This window comes from Trichoplusia ni, chromosome 3, assembly GCF_003590095.1.
Source record: "Trichoplusia ni isolate ovarian cell line Hi5 chromosome 3, tn1, whole genome shotgun sequence".
In the NCBI taxonomy this organism is placed as follows: Eukaryota; Metazoa; Arthropoda; class Insecta; order Lepidoptera; family Noctuidae; genus Trichoplusia; species Trichoplusia ni.
The window spans coordinates 16,022,322-16,045,504 of NC_039480.1; the positions used below are offsets into that span (position 1 = coordinate 16,022,322).

Consider the following 23,183-nt stretch of genomic DNA (forward strand, 5'->3'; position numbering starts at 1 on the left):
ATAAGTTATCACAACATTAGCTTCATTAAACTATTTTCTTTGATTTTATTAGAGAATGTAAACTTTTTTTGTTATTCCTTTTTTCTACTTTTTTGTTTACAATAGGGTACAGGACAATAGGTATGTATATTAATGTGATTTTCTTCCATGGATGAGAATAGACAAAATATTGTTTTTTTTACAATCTGAGAAATAACTGTTAGACTATTAACCTTTATGGTTAAAGTACCATTACCTATATGGTTAACATATTACACGATACCAAAATAAACAAAGTGTAAAATAAAGAATGGTGTCAAATACTACTAATCTAATACAATAAAATTCCCGTGTCACGATGTTAGTTACCGTACTCCTCCGAAACGGTTCGACCGATTTTTATGAAATTTTGTATAAATAATGGGTAGGTCTGAGAATAGAACAACATTTATTTTTCATACCCATATGTGATAAGGGTTGCTCACAATAAAATTCTTATTTTTATTTTTTAGACGAAATTTTTTGTTTTTAATTTTTCATAATGTGGTATTAAAAAATACATACAACTAGAAAAAAAAATCGGCAAAACAACGTTTGCTGGGTCAGCTAGTATTTTTATATTTTTCGTACAGGAAAATGAAGCCAATCATTTCTACTATGAAGTGATTTGTAACGCAGGTGGTAGCCCTAATAAGAGCTATCGCCCGACGCCGTGATTAAGTCATTATCATTAGCCACCGGTCTATGCGTGAAGTTCAGTAACGATAAGATCCGCATCATAAACTATGTATATTATTACAATACTAATAAATACGCATTTTATATTTTAAAGACTTTCAAACAGTTTTGAAAAGCTAATTAATTAGCATCAATTCGCCAAGAAGAATAAAAATGTTTTGTTTTGAATGCAAATAATTGTGTATCGCAGAAAATTTGGTGTTGATGGTTTATATGTCTGCAATTAAAAAAAAGCTCTCTTTTTTTTCATTTTTGTGTCACCACTTGCATTATACGGAATATGAATACCTACATAGATAATAAAGTAGCAAAACAACGAATTTCAAAAGAAGTAAATCATACAACTTATGAAAGGTCCTTCGAGTAAAATCAATACATTCAGAATATCTTCCTAACAAAAGACATAAACGCGTTTAAAGGTAAAATCAAAATCACTATTTCATGCATATCTTTTACAACTGCTTTGAATGCAAATACTTGTTCTGCCTTTTACTTTAGCCACAATATCTGTTCTCTATAGAATAGCAAGTATATTGGGAAATTGTCGGCTTAAATAGGGCTAAGCAGAAACCCGTCGACCGGATTAAACTATTCATTGTTTGCGTCGAGATACGCTAACGGACGCGAATTTACAAGATGTTCCAAGGATAAGATGTTTATGACACAACATAGTTATAATAATTGAAACAAATTGAATTAAAACTAGTTTTTGTTCCTTTGTACTATTGTACTAGTTCAAATTACTATTTCCGGATCTTAATGATACTGCATAAACTATTATGTTGGTTATAAAATAAATATGCTTTCAATTTTTTGCCTAACGTTAAGGATAATAAAATTGGTTTGACATGACATTCACGACCAGACTTATTTTGGGATACTTTGCCGTAAAACTAGTTACGGTCGCCTTCCGATCTTAAGAAGTTAAGATATTAAATTGACCACCAAGTTTACAAATAGTGACTGCTCATTAGACCCTATTTCTAATTGACGTTTCTGCAATCGTGGTATTTTCTACCGCACTAAACCCATTGTACGCAACGTGTTGTTGTTTCGATCCACGAACGCTGGTTTTGAGTCTGAATGGATTTTTTGAAAAAAATCACAGTACCATTAAATTAAATTAGTTAAATTCCTTACTTCTGGTTTAATAGCATTTTTTTTCTTTCAATCACTTGTTGATAGAGTGGCAGAAAAACGTCATCAGGGAAATTCATGAGATGCAGCTTCGTAACACACTGCCACACAAACGGATGAACAAAAACAAAGCCTTGATTTAGGGTTTTGTTTTATCAATTCGGGTATGGCATCCTCAAAAATATTGTTTAAAAAGTGATTACAATAGACATTTTGTGGTATCAAGGTAAACACAAAAAATCGATATTAACTTTTTATAGAGTTACATTTTTGCAACTCTTAAATCCACAGATTACTTCATTACACTTCACTGGCCTCAATCGTCACACCTACTGTGAGGTATTCGTATGTTTTATAGCTCTGCTTCCGAAACAGGGAAATAACTGAATTGAAACACAAATTGAAATATGTGCTATTGGCTCAAAATGGTGATCCTTAATACCGACATAATTATATCCTTGACAAGCAATAAATTATTTTGGTTAAATAATTAAATGGGTACAGAACAATTTTTCATTCCAGGTCGCAATTTTTACCGGTAAAAAAACAAATATGTATTTTTTCGATAACCAGCTTGTAAAATGGATGATTAAGCTTCAAACAATTGACCGAAAATCTTCTATATTTTCCGCACTTCTTATCTTTAAACAAAATAGGAAATTTCACTACTACATTAAAAAAAACAAAGGCAACTCACCCCCATTCAACACACGTCAATCACTGTTAACTTTTCAGTTAAAACTATTACTTCGCCGAGAGAAAGGGAGTAGTCATAATATCGTGATAATATCAAAACAATTGATGTCGTAATGACTACCAATGAGTTCATTTGTATAGGATTAGAGATATCACAATTGTACGTTATATACATACTCATAAGCAACTAGATCACTCTCTCAGGAGAATTTGTAAATAGTTCTATTTAAACGTAAACTACAGGTGTAAAACAGGAATGATAACAATCTTTTTGTTAATGTCCGTCGTGTAGTTCAATGAATAACAATGGATACGTATTTTTTTCTTTCGTCCCGCTAACATAAATTGATTAAATTATAGTGAATAGAACTTGTGCGAGATTTTTTTTACTTCTGTGTATAATTTTTGTGAAGTCACGAGACTCCTAAACTTAATGTTACCAATTGGATTGTTCAAAAAAGACAAAATTACGTGTCTAACATTTTTAATTAATTAACTATCTATAGTTTTTTGCTTTTTACCCTGTCATCATCCCTATCCTAAGCAATGATACCCCACTATTTATACATTTATTTAAAAGGCTTACATAACAAAGTCATCTAAACATTAAACGCAACAAACGTCAATTAAAATTACACGCAGTAAATAACAATAAATAATCTAGTAGTAAAACGTGTAAGAACTGGCAATTAATTAACTAGATGCTTTAATTCCCTGCGTATTAAAAAAAGAAGAAAAACATTGCTCTTATATTCGTAACAGCAAGAATTTGAACCAGCCAGTTACTTGAAATACCAATAACATACTCTGTACAAGCACACCTTTTTTCATCATTTTGCAATAGGGCGATACACATCGCCTTAGCCTATTCACACCGATTGTCATATTTACCTACTTAGAACAATAGATACCTACTAATATCTATGGGAAACGTTCGTATTGTAAATATTTTGACAAGTAAACGCGATTCTGTGGCTAAAACATGTGAATATGTACTTGTAGGTATAGGTATTGTGTTAGCTCATTGTCATTGTTGGAGTTTAGTTGTCTATACAGGCTTACTACTGGAGAGAGATACGTGTGTATAGTAGTATCTTTCATCCGTTTAATGTTTGTTTGATAAAATGATATTCAGTGCCGCGCGAATTTCGTTGTATTTTGCATTGAAAGAAAAATATGAAAATCAATTTCTTACTTTTTTGTTGAATACAATTTTTGACTCAGTATTTATTTTTGTATTGCATCTTACGCATTTTAAACACTACTCCGAAAAACGCAACAAATTCACCATTGTCATAGTAAACGGTTCATTATTAATATTTTGCCGCCATTTCTAAATATACATTAAACAAATAGCAAGACCGACAAGTATCATTAGTAGAATCTAGTTAATATTATTGCAAAACTGAATATATTATATTTAAATTACAGTACAAGCTTAATGGTACATACATAATAGTAAGTCAGTATCACATAACTTCATAACACACTCATATAAACCATAATTATTGAATAAAGTCGTAATGTGCATGATAAATAATAAAATTGTTCAATTAAGACATAAGATAGCTCGCTACAACAACTTCCTCCGCTTGTTAGACGGCCACTCATTGTTTCTCGTGTTTGTAAACACATAACGGCCAATTATCGCACAATGAACTATTGTTTACCTCGATTATTATAGGCATTGCCCAAACTTAACACAATTACAACATTTACCTAATACGCGTAGCTACAGATATTTCTATAAAATTCCATTCTCGTTTCTCTAAATAATTTAATTGTCATACAATATAGGTATGTTAGGTTTCGTATCTGCATAAATCATGATTTAAATGAGAGTGTTGAATTATTTACCCTGCTTAGTTCATTTTGGTAGTTTTTAATGTAAAAGTTCACTTTTATAAAGTCAGCATGTTGAGTAATTAAACAACATTTGTAGACCGAAACAATACTAGCAAAACTGCTCTACATTCAGTCTGATAGGTTTAACAATAATTTATTATATTACGTTATTATAAACCGCAATAATTAATTAAAGTGTACAGTTCTACGCGAGCTCGATTAGTTTAAAAAACCTAGTTCTTTAATAGAGTTACTTGTTACATTACACTGACATTATTTTATTCGTTTATGAATTTATTTCATAAAATTAAAGATTTTATTATTACCGTGTTTTTTTTTCGATCTTGTAATTAATTTAAGTTAGTATATAATCACTGCACTTGTATGACAGTTAGATAGTATGTCACTGCACATGTACCTGTGGTCGATGCGTGTAGGAGCGTGGCGATGTAGTGCGCCGGTGCCGGGCCGCGTGCGATCGGTCGCAGCACGTGTTCAATCACAATTTCGCGAGCTACGCAGGTTGGCGAAGCGTGTCACGGTGCGCCGCCTACGACCTATACTGGAAGAGAACATTCGCACTCGCACTGATTTTACTCGCCCCCCTACACAACACAACACCTTCAAAGTAAAAGTGGTCGATCCCGAAGGCGTGGCAGCCGGCCAGCCAACAGCCGTGACTCGGCATTGCCCACGGTATTATTTTAGTATCAAGGTGCGTGACTGCCAATCGTGGTGGCCGCTATCACGCTTGTCAATCACGCATTTTTAATCAGGAAATGTCAAGAACATATCATTTAAGCAGTCTAGGTCTCGCGTAACTATATCTAAAGTTTTTAATAATTAATCTAGATTTTTTGGTAACCTTGAATAGCTTTAGTTTCAAATAGTATGTAAGTAATTAATCTGGGCGGATATCTAATATCCAACTACCAGACGTCTGGGTATTACATAAAATATAATAAACATAAAAACACTCAAAAAACAAAAGAGAAACCGTTGCATAAAGTATCATTTTTATTATGATACTTCATGGTGTTACATATGCATACGTTATATAATACTAGTATCATGAATATCCTTCGTCAATCAGAAATGTCTATCAGTCTCCACGCCATATTGAACACAGAAATTAGTCAGCAGTAGAGCAATGAAATGGTTAACAATTATGGAAGGCAATGAAACACAGGCGGTTACGGAGCAGTGCTCTGTGCAGTAGGTTATTGCCGCAACTATGAGGTAGCTGGTTCCCAGGCACAGCACAATTGATGCTTTTTGTCCTCGATCGATATAATGCCACGGTATCGGAGACTGTGAGAGAAACAGGAAACATGAGCCCTGCCCTGTGTCGGAAGAGTTGGCTCATGTTCCTGCAAAAACAATCAGAGCGAATCGGAAATTCGGGCCTATCGATTTACATCTATCTTTGTTAGGACACACTATCTAATATATTACATATCGGTATTCGTTACACACTATAACCTACATTTATTATGGATTATAAGTGTCATATGAGTCATTAATTAAAGACTCATTTCATAACATTGAAACAATGCATAATAATTTTATTTCCCCGAAACTTATTCTGCATCAGCGCTTTAATTTAGTGTATAGAATTATGCACTGACCAACTTCAATTGCTCAAGGCAGAACATTATAATATTTTTATAATAACCGCGCATTCATTACCTTTTCAAATTATACCATAAACATGCATTTTGGAATAAATCCCGCATTATTGTGTATATTTTTACAAATAGTGAACATTAATGGTCATTTATCGAACTTAGCTTGGAACGGTGGACCTCTACATCTGCAATGCGAACGGGAATCTGACTTCTGGATGAGAAGCGGACAATACATCAAAGAAAATGTAATCGCAGTGAAAGCCATAATGCATCAAGACGATGTCTTCGTCATGACGCCAAGGTACGTAAATATTTTCAACACGAAAATTACAACAAACTAAAGAGTTAACTGGAACAATTCAAGGAACGTAACGACAATCAAAAATTTATAAATAACTTGTAAGTGTGTTAACTGACGAAAGGCGGCACCCTTGAACTGGTATGGTTAACTCTAAAAATACTTTGTGCTAAAAATAAACATTTTATATTTAAAATATCAATAAAATTTTCGAAATGCCCCGTTTGAGATCAAGATAAACCTGATGTAAGTACTTGGGCTGCTGACATCGTTACTTGAAAGTCAACTGCTCTTGTTTGCCGTTATTACCCATTAAAGGAACGCCTTTCGCTATTAACACACAGGCCTCGCTGTGTATATTTTGGTCAGGATTTTTAGGCACATGACAAAATGTAATATTACGTAAAGTTTATTTTTAGATCCTGAACTTTTACGTAAGTCTTCTTTCAGATTTTTATTTCTTCATTTCCAAATGTGGTGATTCTGTAATGGGAACATGAATAATTATATTTTTTTCGAAATTAGGTTTTTTTATTGTACAACTATCACGATTTTATAATAACTAAATTTGTATTTTTATTTTGCCTATCAGCTTTTTAGCGGCTGTCATTAAAAATAATCCATTATAAAGTGCTACAAATATATTGCTATTTGATTTTTTTTATGTCATTTTAATTAGGTAGACTAGTTTAGTAATTGCATGTAATATGACAAAGTGCTTTGATTGTATCTAATCGGATAGTTAAATTACACACTTACACATTAAGTTGCTTGTATATTTTTTTCTGTTAGGCATTGCTCTTACAGCAACATACCAAAGCAGACAATAATATCTGCTTTGATAAAAAAAAACTCAATCACGTACGATTGGAAACATTTTAAATTATATTTTTTTTACTGTCTGCAGATTGAAGCCTGGTGTTTTGGCAACATTTTGGTTGATTGTAAAAGATAAGAGCCAAGTGGAACTCCAGCCATACCCAGAACTTCGAGATCATAGTGTTGGCGACTGCAGCGCCATTCAAAATGCCGTAGACATGTACCTGGACCACCTCGTAAGTCTTGTCAACTACAGGTAGGTATATGAAAGCAGCAAAATATTTAGGTATCGATCAGAGAGTTCACACGATTATGATACACGGCAAGAAAAGATAAATTCCACTCTGTATGCGATTGTAGAGTTGACCTCCGCAGTTTTCTTGTCTTTGGTGACGAGGAAAATAAAGTTTTCCTGCCACCACTGAGGTAAAGTTAAATGTAGGTAGGTACTCAAGAAGGCAGTTAAGCTCTAATCTGTAAATTCTATGTTTATTTGTGTGTTAATATGCTAAAGATGTATGTTTATTTTCTAAATAAACATAGATAGCACAAATTCATGATTAGCAATTTGCGATCTTCTTTATTTTGTACGGTTGATGAACAGCTGTGCATTTGTCTTAGTTGTGCGGTGTACCGGTTTCCTCATCATTTCTTATCCGGATTCGAACCTACGATCTTTTACTAAAACATAATAGCCGAGATAGCCTATCCAATTATATTTTATAGTGAACAATTATAAGTTATAATTAAAATGGGATCACGTGACTACTTATAGACAACCTTTTAAAATCCTTAGAACGTCAATTTTTTATCAAAATTGTATCCGTTACAATCAAAACGAAAGTCTAACGGATATTGCATTGAATTATTTAAAAATGTAGTTGCAAATATAGCTAATAAATAAATGCTTTTTGCAATTTAGAAATGTATTCGATAATTTGTTAATTTCAATATAAAGTGTTTTAATATAATGTAAATTTATTTATATTGTTTTTTAATATAAATATATTGATAATTATTACTTAATAGTATTTTAATTGTTTTATATTTGCATTCCTAACAGACATGTCGAATTTAGTTAGTATTGTATAACACGGTTACATCTACAAATATTTGTTTTCATCTTAATATTTATTGAAATTATAATTTACTGTCAATGATATTTAAAAAATATTTAATTTAATTACAATTTATAGTAATGTAATTACCCGCATAAGATAAAGTGATTTGAATTTACTGGAATTTTAAGAGAATATTCCGTTCAAGAAATATAAACAAACTGCTACATTATTCGCAGAAGCTGTTAAATTATTATGAAAAGAATCAATAAAAGAACGTAATTCAGTGAAGTTAACATCAATATGTTTTTTATTTTTTATTTTAATCAATTCCCTTACAGCCACCTTCGATGTCCTGTACGTAAAGGACATATACATGATAGAGTTCAACCCTTCTTTATATCATACCTGTAGACTAAATTCACAAGCCAGTATATTCAATTCTATTGTTAAATTTTATATATTTTTTATTTAAAAAAAGCAATGTAATTGAATTTTCGTAATTGAATCGGCCATGTTTAATGAACGAAACACGATATACAAAAACTATGTCCTAGGTCTAACACGGAACACGAAATCGCATTGTGCGTATTTATTAAGTGTTACCATATGCAATAATAATAATTGACCTATTGTCAGTCTATGCAATATAAATTGAGGTAGGTCTATCTATGTAACAGTAATAGTACCCATAGTACCTTGAATAATTATACTGGTTGACCTCTAGTGTGCAAATCCAAAACACATTTTTAAATGTAGTTGCTCCATCAAGAACAAGTTACATTGATCAGTCCTTTTATTTTGTTAGTCTAGTTTGCGAGGTCATTTTAAATAGATCGATATTCTACAGACTACAAGAGTGTATATACATAAATAGATATGAATATAATTTCGCCGGAGGTTCTAAATTGCGAAACTTGCTTTAATTTTAATCGATACCTGTCAAGACAATTGGCTCATTTATTAAAATGAGGTTCTCAAAGTTTCAACTCAATAGAAATTTTAAAATATCACTAACCTCCTCAGGAGACATTCAAATTAGAATATTTGTTTAAACATGTGTAGAATAACTATTAGGAACGACTACGAAAAATCTCTAAATAGACAAATTGTGTTTACGTGAACTGTAGCCGAATATTTAATTCCACAGGGAAAGTTGTGGGTGCTAGACAGCGGTATCGTCGACACAGTAGCGAGCCCACAGTGTACGTGTCCACCGAAAGTGGTCCTCATCAATTTACTTCTACGGAAACTGGTCAAACGTATTGATATATCGTCTCTCTTAGAGGCCACCTCGTTGATACAGAACATCGTCGTCGAATACGAATTTGGAAAGACTTTTATGTAAGTAAATACATAACTTTTAAGTCATTGTGACAGCCGCTTCACAATTGATCTTCGTTTTACTACCACCAGCTCAAGTCACGTGATTATTCGAAATTATAATATCCAAACAGAAGACAAACATTGTTAAGGTATGAAGAATATAGTATAGTCATTCAACTCCATACGCTATCGATAAAGACAACGTATGCGATAGAACACTATTAAGTCAAACAATGACGCGCATATAACCTGTCATCTTCATACATTCGATTGTTTTTTTTATTGATGTTAACAATAATTGTAGAAATGTCGCTTAGTTAAAAGGGAATAAATGTCGCTCAGTTAAAAACGTTTCTGTACCGGCTGTGAGATACATTAACAAAAACTTATCTATTCTAGTGTTTCTACTTTCTATAACCCCTCTTACAATGCTGTACTAATTAGCTATGCAAGTAAGTACTTCAACGGCCACTACAGAATCGATATTACCTATTAGAAATCTAATTTAATCTAACAGTTTGACATTCTTTCTTACTTGGGTATGGTAGTTATTTATCTATACTTACATATATCTATTGTACCAAAAATCTTTGACTAACGCTGACATTCTAGTTTGTAAGCATTGAGGTCTTAATACCTAGTCCTAAATTGCGAAACCTTTACATAACTGACTCTGACACAAGTGTCAATTAATTATATTTTAAAACATGTTTTTACAATGAAGTAATATGTGACTTAAAAGCATTAATCAATTTATTATCGAACCGGGCTTTTACTTTTATTTATAACATCCTATCTATTGATGTTGATGGCTAAAGATATCTTATTAGCATTGCTATGGCCATCCACAAAGCTAGATAAACAGGCTACAAGTACATTACGTTTTAGCTAAATAAAAAAATGGAAAAAATCGGAGCATGTATTGATAAAGGCACGATATGTGATAAAATAGGAACTTCTGTTTTGCGGCATAAACAAACTCCGCTTGGTCTGCGGTTATTGTATACTAGCAGGTGTGACTGTGAGGTGCCCAATCGCAATGTGTGTGTCTAGATGAAAGCTAAATATAGACAGTGCGATAACTATTGTTAAAGTTGTCTCTTTGAATTACTTACTATTGTTATCTAGGTCCACATACCTACTTTTATAATTAAAGAAGAAGGGAATGCCCTCCAAAGATTGTCTTTCAACTCCCACATAAGAGCTATTAATCCGTGTCGCAAGAGATTTCAAGTTAAGCAGTCGTGGATCTGACAAATGCTTGTCCTACGCGGGAATCCAACCTGCGACACGTCTCGCGTTGATCGCAACCACTCGGCTATACGTGCCGTGTGCCGTCAATGCTATGTTGCTAGCTACGGAAGTTATAACCTAGGTCTTCATGTCTCTGCATCACCCTATGGTTGACTGGTAGAGAATGCCTCAGGCATTAAGTCCGCCATTATAAATTTTCAATGTATAAAAGTGTTTATAAATAACTAAATCTACACTAATATATAAAGCTGAAGAGTTTGTTTAGTTGTTTGTTTGTTTGTTTGAACGGGCTAATCTCAAGAACTACTGGTCCAAATTGAAAAATTCTTTTTGTGTTGAATAGACCATTCATCAAGGAAGGCTTTAGGCTATAAACCATCACGCTGTGACTAAAAGGGGCGAAGATAGGTTCAATGGAAAATGCGAAAAAACAGGGCAGGTATAAATCATAACATATATGTATCTTCTACCCACGGGAACGAAGTCGCGAGCAACAGCTAGTATTTCATAAAAATACAAGACCCAGAAAAGTCACGGCTACACCTCGTTTTGCAGTCGGCTGCATATATAACTTTATAATAAAATAACTGCGCCGTGCGCGTCTTTGCAATGTTTATATCTAGCGTGATATTCTTTATCACCGAAAAAGATCTACCTACTCGCAAAATACTGTAGTGGTGGTCCACTTAGACTGGTACATGTTTGAATATCTATGTAGATTATGATTATGAACTCATCAATTAAAAACACCTTTAAATCGCAACATTCAAATTATTACTGATGTTTTGTTCTCAATTTAATGTGTTTTAACTGTCAATGTTTTCAGCTATAGGTAGAATACAGAATAGTTAGCTGCGGTGAGTGAAATCTTATTAAAACGGCGCTGCCTTCCCTTACACATTTATCGAAAAAAAAGTTCATGAAAAATAGATAGTTATCTTTTTTTCGTTGGCTTCAAGTCTATAATTTTGACATAATATGTACAGACACTTTCATTTTATTTATCTGTATTAATTGATATCTATAAATTCGGTTATGAAAGACGTGCTTAGTTGAGTAGAGATAATATATTGAAATGAGAGTTCGTTAATCTATGTTAGCTTAACCTACATATTTTTATGGTTATGACTCTAGATACGTTTCCGACGCGTCACGTGGGGCAATCCTTGTGCACGAAGTTACGTCTGGCGCCAGTTGGTCCGTGGTAACTTGCGCACCCGCCACCGGTCTTCAGATCTTACTAGTGAAGCGACCAGCCCACACCGTCCTCATTCTAGTCAGACTGCACTATCAAGGCATCATTGAGTTGGATACCACTGCGTTGCGACGAAGGGATTCTCTTACTCCTCTGACAGGTAACTCTTCTAATTCCTTAAGGAAATTATCATGTGCATAGGTTTCACATCCTTGCATAAACCCAGATTTAAAATAGTCGTAGGTACATGCGAACAACACAAATGCTTGCCCCACGCAAGAACCGAGCTTGGGGCTCATCCGTATCTGTGAAGTTGAAGCTTGAACCTGAACAAATAATTTATTCATTTGTTTGTGACAGCCCTGTACGTCCATCAGGGACAATGATGTGTTATAAAGTAAGAGTTAGAATATTAATCTCATTTTTCATCTACAGTGTTCGGCGAGCAGAGCAAGCCGGTGGTGCTGCTCGGCGCAGACGGCTTCCACGTATATCTCCGTCACACTGAATGTTCAGACGTCTTGGTTTGGAACACGAAGGACCCGTACAACTCCTCTCGACTCGACAACATACATTCAGCCGGCCCCAGACTCACGACCACCTCAGTCGCAGCAGAACCCTTGAAACGAATCCTGCTTATTCTTGATACAAATTACTTGGACACTCTCCAAGGAAATTCGCCAACTTATCATAGAATAACTTTTGTTAGCAAAAATAATTAATATTAATGTTACAGTAGGTAATGGCTAAAAGAATACCAATAAAGTTATGTTACAATATTATGTTTTGTTGTTAACCTGTGCGAACGAAAGAAAAACACGCTATTGTTGAAAAATAATTTATATATTTAAATTACAATCATACCTTTTGACTACAGAACTAAAAATCGAACTCTAGCCCTACCACAATAAGCAATGAAATATATTATATTGATTATAACAGAAAATTCTACGCCTACTTAGGTACCTACAGCACAACTTAATTTAACTCACATGTTGAAATTTCAATCAAAATTATATTAAAGCGCTTTCAGATTCCGCAAGCATAACGCAATGCAAAAACTATACCTACAATACCTATACATGTCTAAACAGCTCTATACATATCTACCTATTCTAATAACTATCCGGAATCAATTTGGCTGTACACTATATCACGCGTTGGTACAAACAGACTAAACATTTCAGTTCAAGGTAGGCACCTTTCGATATTGTTGTCTACTTGCTTCTTGACAAGTCGCGATTTAACTTGTGTAATAAGCAGATAGGGTATATTGATTAGCTCAAGAACTTAGATTTGCTATGATCTACATAACTAAAAAACTGTGAAAACTGATTTGCCTTGACTACACAGATAGCCGAGTATGGCAAACAGACTGCGCGAGACGTGTCGCGGGTTCGATCCCCGCTTAGGACAAGCAAATGTGTGTTCCACGAATACTTGTTCTGAGTTTCGATATTTTAATGCATTTAACTTGTTTGTGAAACCAACTTAGAGCAGTAGTCTTTTTTTAAATTTATGTTTGTAAAATATCCCTACCAGCCTCCCGGCCACGACATTCCTGTTAATCAATTAGGGGATAATAAAACGATAAAACTGTGGACAACGCTTATATTTTAACATAACATGGTGAAATTAAAATAAACATCTTTAAATTAAAACAACGAACATAATACAAATATTCGGAGATGGACCCGTTCTAAATCTCAATGTTGTTTATGGTTCTAAAGGTATAGATTATAAAAAAAGTATGTCTCATGTATAAGTATCATTTAAACATCAGTAATTTAACAACGCAAATTAATACCAGCCAAAGGTTCATGTAATTTTAATTCGTTCCATTTTCAAAATTCCCAGGTCGAATCTCCGAAGACTTATCAATAAATTATTTAATCTGTGATCAAAAATTGAGAGCCAGACATTTATACCTATAATTAATAACATTTCAACTTTCCAATACAACAAAATTATCATAATCGGGTAAATTAAGCACGTCGGCAAATATCCAGAAACATTTCAGTATTGGACCTGAAACTATTATAACGAAAATACATTTATTTTATTCAACTTATGACGTAACACGGACTGGAAATTTATTTAAGATTTAATTTGAATCAAGTGTCCATAACATATATGTTTTTAATTTGATTACTTGCTAGAAATGTCACTGAATTATTTCATAGGTACTAAGTTATGTATCCTGATAAAGTAATGGATCACAGGTTACGTTTAGGCCACGTTACAATACAAATCCTGCACAAAACAGCCGTATCGTCGACAACTCAACCAATCCAACCGCTTATTCACTTCTAGTGCAAATCTGATACTTATTGTGATATAACAATTGTCTTTTATATAAAAATCAATTTCAATAGGTAGGTACAATAAATTAATACAAAAAAAATCATCACGATAAAATGCATAAAGTAATCTAAATCATGTGCATTTATGAAAAGTAAAATATAATTTTTAATATTTACAAAAGTCATTTTTTAATCCAAATTCGAATATCAGTTTAGGTAAATTATAGCAAATCACTAAAAAATATACATAAACACATGTATATGTACAATAATTAATAAATCACAATAATCGTCACGATATTATACAAAATCTTGTAAGTGGCATAGTATAATCACGGTAGACAAAGATCCCAACACAAACGCGTACCATATCAGTTATCCAACAGTAACTTATACTTTACACATATTACATTTCGAAATGCTTACATATATGTATATCGAAATAGCTGTACAAATATTTTAACTTTAGTCATAATGTTCGCAGCATAATGTATTTTATTTATGTTAAATTTTAAAATCACAACATCTCCAGGGCCAAGGCACAAATGTGATTACTTATAACGCCCTCTAGCTACATTCATATAATCAAGTTATCAGTTTCATCTATATTGTACATTGTATATAGGTACATGATTTATATTTATTTCAAATTAAAGTGAAGAACATAACTGATCTAAATGTACGAGGGCATGATTGGTCCTATTTATAAAACATATATTGTTAACTTTGTATCTAGTCAATAGTATTTGTCAAATATATCTCACCTAACGACAAATTATATATAAGGCCTCATTATTACCTGACAGTATCCTAAGACATATCAGACAATATCCCGATGTTGAGAGGAGGAGAATTTGCAACACCATAATATTGCAACAAAATAATAGAACACTTCAACTGTCATCTAAATTATTTTTTAACAAGTAACATTATACCGACTGAATTGACTCTTTGGCGTAACACACGACTATACGCATCGGGATACAACCGTAACACAGACAACAATCAGCTTAATGAAGATGCAAAATGACTGGTTAACATAAAGATGAATGGAATTGAGGATGCAAAAATAAGTTAACAATGGAATCTACATAATGTAATAAGCCTCTGACATACCGCCCTAGTTATACCGTGCGCAAATATAATTCTTACGCAATTTTAACTGTCAGCTACATGGAATCCTCAGATCTAAGTTTGTGTATAAAATAAATAAAGAACAAGTTTGTATATTAAAGTATTCTTCAAACATCACCTGCTGCCCTCATGTAGATATTCGAGTTTTCCAAACAGCAGACTTCTCTCCTGTAAACAGGTTGTTGCCATATAGATAAAACACTTGTAAGTACCTAATACGCCCTACACAATGTAACTACATGTAAGTATTTATATCACATCAAACTGCCATAGAAACATATTATTACGAATGAGTGGTATACTAACCTGTCCTATGAGATTCCCCAGTGACATGATTGGTGTGTCTAGGAACAATGAATTTCGATTCCTGGAACATAGACAACATCAAGTCTTCGGTGGTGGGATGATATTCGACCTCGTTTATACTAGCTACTAATGGAGAGCTCTCATAGTTCCTGTTCGTGTCTCTCGTCGCTGGAGAGGCGGCGTTTGACCGGTTCGGATAGTCGACTGAGCGCGGCCGGCGGGTGTCCACTGGTGTCATCTTAGGATTCACGTGGACGTCTTTATGTATGTAAGGTTCAAGCGCCACGCTCGTTTCGTTTTCGTTTTCGATTTTATCGTCATTAGTCGTCGTATTATTATTATTATTCCCATTTATTTCTACTATTAGCGGCCGTTGGAGAGTGGGCGACTGCACTATAGAAGTTGTTGTAGTTGTTGTGTTGTGTATAACAGTCACTGTGTGTTTCACTGGAGATGTGACTTCTACCATACTATCATCGGGAAGACTGGCAACACTTCGCGAGAGTGAGGGGCTGTGCGTCGCCGCCGTGACGTCAGACTCCGAGTCTGGCTCGTTGTTTGGTAGTTCAGTCTTGACTTCCTCGATGACGCTCTCCTCTTTTACCTCAGTCAACTCACTCTGCGTTTCGGTCGTTCGTTTAACATATTTAGGCATCCGTAACGCCCAATGACCGTTGTGGTCATCAGATGAATATGAATGCGTAACGATTGGCTTTTTTCGCTTATAGAACAGCATGTAAGCTGTGTTATTCACTAATTCACTATATGCGTTTTCATCGTCAACTGGTGTTACTTTAGAATCATCGAACTTGTACCAATGTCCGTCGTAAGGGTTTTTACAGGCTGCCGTGTAATGTCCAGTCTCAAGATCATCTCCATGGTGGTAACATATAGCATAGAGATCATACATATTTTCTTGAGGGTTGCTCGCAGGAGTCTTGGAGAATCTTCTTCTGGGAGACCGGGAGTGACTGGGCGATTCGGCCACTTGTGAGTTCCTTCTGACTAGATGTGGCGTCATGTCGAAATCATTCAGAGGAAACTCAACCATTGCTGTTAATTTTGTACTTGTACGACCTTTGGCTTGCCTAAAACATAACATGAGATATAAGTACAAGAGCTTTATGTATAAAATGATACATTAACATAACCATACTCACTGCCGAAATCTTTTTAAATGTATTACTAAAATATCTGGAAGAGACCAGAGACCGAGGGTTTTCACCACAGGCATATATCGTTGGCACTGTGGGCACCTGTAGAATAACAACAATTTATATATAATAACAATAACAATAATTAACAATCATCAGAGAGCATAACTTAAGAAAATAAAGTTGCTTAAAATTTTCAGCGAGTGATGGGTCATCCTTATCAATTTCCCGGAGGTAATAAACACGATTATTAGAATGTCAGAAAAATATTGAGAATATTGAAAATATTTTAAAACAGAATTGTTTCACAGTCTGTGTGTTTCATTGCCGCATAATCGACGGTACACCATCATCAGTGCTACAAGGCTGATTCTTTTCTGAAAAAGCATCACATCTCAAACGAATGCACTGTATAGGATATGTAGCGCTGGCTGTAGGTTGTGTGTGTGAGGTTACCTCCAGGCGTCCTCCTGCGCCAGATGCTCTGCGCGCGTGTAGTGCGCGAGGCACGCGTGCAGCGTCAGCGGCGCGCTCGAGCCCGCCGCCGACACGTGCACCTCGCACGACTCCGTGGCCTCGCGGATGATGCTGCACACAGACACACATACAAATCAATCATCACTCACATTGGAAAAAAGACCCTATGCGACTAAGCGTGTAGGAAGTGGCTCAAAAAAAATCGTCAGCAGTAATGTACGTAACTGTAATTTCTTCAGCAGTAATTATTATTAAATGTTCATTTGATGGAGTTTTCTTATCCTCTATTGAAAAGTTATAAATAAGGTCTAACGATACTTTTAGAAAAGCTTAAAACCAAGGTTTGTAGAGGAGTTTTTTCCCGTGGGTAAAATTTGTCGTTTATTCAGCAAATTGACAATCCATCGCAAATAAATACTGAACAAATAAAAATGGCGAAACTTATAAATACAAAGGAAAATATGTAAAACAATACATACCTATCTCGATGAGCGGCGTCCCAGAGCAGCTCTAGTCTAAGGTGAGGATGTTTGTCATGTGCACACAGCGCTTGCTCTACGTCCAGAGAAAACAACGGGTGTGGAAGCTGAACAAAAACAAAAAGAAATGTATCACCAATAAACAACTGCAAGGCCGACGCAGACCGGGACAGCATGGCAAGGGTGTCTTTTAAATGGCATGCAATAAAATCCCTTTCATCGCCACGGCATCATTATAAAGCATAGCAATTTATGTCATATTTCTGTAACAGTACGGTTGAATGTCCATTAGTATAAATTAAAATACCCTGTCATACCATCCCGGTCCGCGAAGTCTCTTAATAAACGATGTATTGAAAATGTGCAGTAATATTTTACCTCCGGTTGCAAATACGCGGGGTCCCGAGGGCGGTGAGTCTCGGCGATCCGAGCGCGGAATATGTCAGTCCCCTGCGCGTTTTCTAGCACGCGCTCGGCTACGACCTGGCACATCTCCTTCAGCATCAGCTTCTGCAAGTCCTCGTAGGATATCTCGCGAGGTACTTGCATGGCATAAGGTGATCCTACAAGCAAATCATGTTTAGCGTAACCTGTGTTGTTTGTATTAACTATGGTGAGAATGATTCAACGGTTTACTCGCTCGCAGTTCGACTCGCGACCTCGCCGCGTCATCTATCATTAAGGATTCCGGTTGGGTTCAAAAATAGTCGGGCAATCCCGTTAAATACGCATAAGTTACCCGTTGCATCATTTAATTTATGTGCAAATTATGTGAGTAAAAATCGAATATAATGCAATTTTTGTTTTATTGTGATTGTATCTTCTGTTTGGGCAAAATTATTTTACTTTGCAGGCTTGACCATTTCTAGATATTTATTTATTACGTTATGTATAATAAAATAAATTAATGCGGACAACATCACATACATTTTCAGAACCCAAAGTATGTTGCTAAAGCACTTGTGTTATGGAATTCAGATACACCCAGACCCGAGGCAATGTAGAAATGTGAATTTTTACATTGACCCGACCGGGGATCGAACCCGAGACCTCAGAGCTAGCGACACCTTGAAACCGGTGCGTACGCCACTCGACCACCTGTATATTGAAGCATACATACATATTAACGACCTCCGTGGTCTGCTTACCGAAGCATGTGTGGCCTTTACATTTGTAAGTAACGTCAACATGGTAGTCGTGTCTGCTTACCGAAGCGCTCCCCGTCGAGCAGGTTGACCCACAGCAGCAGCAGGTAGGGCGCGGCGGGCGCGGCCAGCAGCGGCGGCGCCTCCACGCAGTACAGCGCGCCCCAGTCCAGCCCCGCCGCCTCCCAGCCCGCGCGGGACCCGCACCAGCCTGGCGCACACGGGGACATTACACGAGGCGAACGGGATGCTTTTTATGATTCGTAGAAAATATAGTTAAAAGCTCATTTATTGGATAACATGACTTATGCAAAACTTATTCTTAATTTTATTGGGCTTATTTTTGTCAAATGATGTTTAGAGTATTTTGTCCATGTTGCTGGCAGTTTTGGTACATTTTTTATGGGCGGCCGCCGGCCTGACGCCAAAGCTTTTTGGGAATGCCGTTGTTGGAGTTTACTCCCACCAGGAAGAGCATGGATGTGGATGGGTATAGGGGAAGAGGACGACCAATGAAACGATGGATGGATTGTGTAAAAGACGATATGGCTGAAAAGTGTTCGTTGTGAGATGACGTCCGATGGAAAAGTATGGAAGAAGACGACATGTTGCGCCGACCCCAAATAAAATAAATGGGATAAGGGTAGGGGAATGAAGATAATGTTTAAAGTATTGTTATATTCAATAAAATTAGTTATATCTAAATTTTGTAGATTAAATACGATTTCAAACCATTTGTTTACCCATTTCATTAATTTCTGCGAGTATGATGTGGTCGCGATCGATTCCCGTATCGTTGTGTAGTGTTGTCCGCAAATCGTCCATTGTCGCGTTTGGTGTCAATTCTACACCGATTCGCACTTGTCGCGGCTGCTGGTTTACATACACTACCTAAAATTACAACATACTTTTATTAAAACTGTTAACTAATTACTACACATATACAAAGTGTTATAGGACTATCTGCTTTTTAAGGTTTATTACGTTTAAACTATTTCGAACTGTAATAACATTTTTTATACTGTCAGTTATGAATTCGACAATTATATTTTTATTCGCTCATTGAAATATCACCCTATATATATTAACATACTGCCAGTGTAACTTACATTAACAGGGAGGGGCGACGGCTGGGCCGTAGCCAGTCGTGACGGTAGCTGCACACTTACGCAATGGAATGGATCAAATGTACACGACGTGCGCTCACACTTTGCACAAGTCAATGCTGACCTGTAATATACATATCGGATTATCTAAAGAACATACTTGGTAGATTACTACTATTAGGAATATTACTTTGAGGAATGACAAAATGTTAAGCTTTTGCTTTACTTTGGGCAGATATTGCAAAGAACAGAAATACTAAAGAAGTAATACAATGCTGTTAAAAGTGAAAACTTTGAATAAAAAAAGTTTTAAGATTTATACCTATACTGAGCCTGAAAAACAGCCTGAACAAATGAACTGTTCCGTCTAGCATGGTTTGCTAATGTTTCAGCTGCAACTATTTCATCGGGCTTACCACATGTGTTCTGTAACAAACAAATTCATCTATCTATCTTGTAACCAGACATTCTATGAGAGTATACTTAGTAATGCTTGCCGTAGGGCAAGATACAATGAGCACATTCAAAGTCTCGGTTAGTCATCTCTGTGGCTTACCAACTGCTATGTACAGCCAGAAGTTGCAGGTGCGAGTTGGACGTTGAAAGTTTTAAATTGACTTATTTGGTTAAATAACAGTTTACTAATAATACTATTAGTGTTTATAATTATTTATTTATCAACGGTTTATTTGCGCGTACTTATCGGGTAGCCGCCCGTCGCCTCATGATTATGGACTCTGGTTGAGTCAGAAATTGTCGGTGTATCCCGATAAATGCGCGTGACTAAACCATTACTAAATAAATGATTATAAATCCGAGCCATGGAACTTATTATAATAATATTTTATTCAATTAACTAGTAATCAAAAATTTACATAGTGACTTTAAGATTTGAATACATATACCATGTTAGTAGTTTTCTCAACAGAGGCATACTTTACAGTTATCTAGGTCCATGCATCTTAGGTCTCACTTGTATTACGTCAACCTGAACAAAGCAAACCAATATTTGAATAAAGTAATTCATTCTTACCTTAATAGTCTTATATTTCTTTTTTGTAGCTGTATTTAAATCCTCATGAACTTTGTCAAGTAACCAAAATAGAAATTCCTGTGCATCATGTTGACTGTTCCCTCTGTACTGGGTTCCATGTCTTTCAACTGCACCCTAGAAAAAAAGAAACAAATTCAATTTCTGAATATAAGCAGCAACAGCAGCCTGCAGCTAAGGAATCTTCTCAATATTATAAATGTGAATGTTTCACCATCAAATAAATAGAGATTTTAGAGATACAATGAAATGGCACACATACATATTTATTTATATCATGAACTAGAAAACTAGATTAACATTGAATGTCTCATAAATTTAATGAGCAATATATTATGAAGGTAATTTGAGCTAAATGTCAAAATTAATATATTTGTTTTATATGATAAACTTTAAGGAAGTGTTGTCTGATCTCTGTGTGAAGGCCTAGTGCACTAATCTATAGTTAGCTGTTAACAAGGTTAACAGGGTATTTATCATCTCTATGGCCTTGAGTCTTATTTATTGTATGATTTTATATTTCTAGATAAGTCTTTTAGCAAATTCCTATGTGGAATTTTAACTCAATAATATAGCATCAGCATTTCAGCATTAATATATAATATTGTAAAAAAAGGTCTTATTAATGAGTAAATTACTTTAAAAGCTGTACTCATATCAGGTGTGTAATGACACGCCCATAAAGCTTTCAATATTGCTGCCAGTTGTTCTGTCACTTCTCCGCGGGTACCATACTTTTTAGAATTAATTTTATTTCTTTTTTGTAAATCCACCTGAAAAGAATATAATTTTAATATTAAGAGTAGTTGCAATAGAACAATATTTTTTTAAATTCAGAAATAATTATTAAGTGCTGACTGATTACAATAATTTTCTTTTAGCTGCATATTAAATGATGCAATTATATCACTTAATGACTAATTTCTAAAAATTACATAATACTTGATGGGACTTAGTAAGTATTACTCACTTTATAATGGTCTAGTACAAAATATTCGGAAATAACATCCGTGTGTGAGAGACACTGCAAGACAGCATTCATGTAGCAAGTGTTGCCGTGGTTCTTTAGTCCGGTGACTGCTGGAGTAGCACCCAATGGCCATGGTGGGTCCCCACTGCATGGGACCCGCTCACCATTGACAAGAGCTGGAGCTGACTTCACCTATAGATAAAATAATATTGATGTAATTTATCTTAACTTGTAAACCTGATATAGGGTTGGTATAATGGATTCTAAAGTAGGATTCAAATAGATGTTTAGTCACTTGTCTCACAGATTTTGGATTTCATCAATGTTATCAAGGAACTTAGATGTAAACAAAATTGTATTAGTATAATGCCGTAACAATTTTCTTTAATTCTTTGTGGCCTGATTTCACTGAGAGTACTTATTACATTTAGTATAACATTGACAATAATAAGTAGGATAGTTGGCCAAGAGGTATGCTAATTGTTCGTTTTATTTGGTAATCGAATCGATGTAAATTATGATATACTTACGCCTGATACGTGAACAGTGCTCATGTGTTGCGCTATCTTGTTTAGGAATCTTTTCCATGATGGCCTTCTAAACAACTTCCTTTCTATGCCATTCTCGTCTTTTGGAGCGTCTCCAATAACAGAACTAGCGCTTGATGGTTTACTTTCGTTCTCGGCAGTTTTATTCTTACTGGACCCGGGCTTAGTAGTCCCAAAAGGATTGCGAGGCAGTGTAAATGTACGTTTTAATCGGGATCCTTCCACCTGCTTCTGTGTCATACTGTTTTCAGACACTTCATTAATCAACTCACTTTCAGAACACGATTTCAAAACCGAAGACAAATTATTGGTAGACATATTATATTATGAATCGTAACAGGTTTACATTTATATCTTACTTTTAAACAAAAAAATCCAATAGAAAACATTGATATGTCACTGACGTAAACGCCATTTTGATTAATTTTTGTACATTGCTCCTTTTTGTCTATGGTTTACAGACATTCCTCTATATAAAGTAGGTATATAATCTAAGATATAAAGTAACACTAAATTTTTTCACTATCTTCTGATCAA

At 35.0% G+C, this 23,183-nt stretch overlaps 3 protein-coding genes across 6 annotated transcripts in view; 1 reads left to right on the forward strand and 2 right to left on the reverse strand.

Annotated features, from left to right (window-relative positions):
- The window catches only part of LOC113492138 (protein yellow-like), a 40,149-nt gene extending 35,207 nt beyond the window's left edge, over window positions 1–4,942 (reverse strand). Inside the window, exon 1 of one of the 4 annotated variants that reach the window (XM_026869469.1) lies at window positions 4,814–4,942. Coding sequence is in view for 1 of the 4 variants with exons in the window: in XM_026869468.1 (XP_026725269.1) it covers window positions 2,552–2,557 (6 nt within the window). In the remaining 3 variants the exon portion in view is untranslated. The other 3 variants (XM_026869470.1, XM_026869471.1, XM_026869468.1) reach the window with 3 other exon arrangements.
- A 120-nt stretch (window positions 4,943–5,062) lies between these two features.
- On the forward strand, window positions 5,063–13,393 carry LOC113492140 (protein yellow-like). The gene is made up of 5 exons (XM_026869473.1): window positions 5,063–6,324; window positions 7,229–7,376; window positions 9,349–9,542; window positions 11,913–12,133; window positions 12,409–13,393. Exons 1-5 carry the CDS (start codon window positions 6,107–6,109, stop codon window positions 12,693–12,695), a joined length of 1,068 nt encoding a protein of 355 aa, XP_026725274.1. The 5' UTR covers window positions 5,063–6,106; the 3' UTR covers window positions 12,696–13,393.
- Window positions 13,394–13,564: 171 nt separating this feature from the next.
- On the reverse strand, window positions 13,565–23,085 carry LOC113492149 (ubiquitin carboxyl-terminal hydrolase 43). The gene is made up of 14 exons (XM_026869485.1): window positions 22,629–23,085; window positions 22,099–22,290; window positions 21,767–21,901; window positions 21,111–21,245; window positions 20,400–20,503; window positions 20,081–20,201; window positions 19,715–19,862; window positions 19,036–19,182; window positions 18,205–18,389; window positions 17,827–17,933; window positions 17,327–17,458; window positions 16,877–16,972; window positions 15,717–16,804; window positions 13,565–15,578 (listed from the first exon to the last, which is right to left on the reverse strand). Exons 1-14 carry the CDS (start codon window positions 22,962–22,964, stop codon window positions 15,538–15,540), a joined length of 2,967 nt encoding a protein of 988 aa, XP_026725286.1. The 5' UTR covers window positions 22,965–23,085; the 3' UTR covers window positions 13,565–15,537.
- Between the last annotated feature and the right edge of the window lie 98 nt (window positions 23,086–23,183).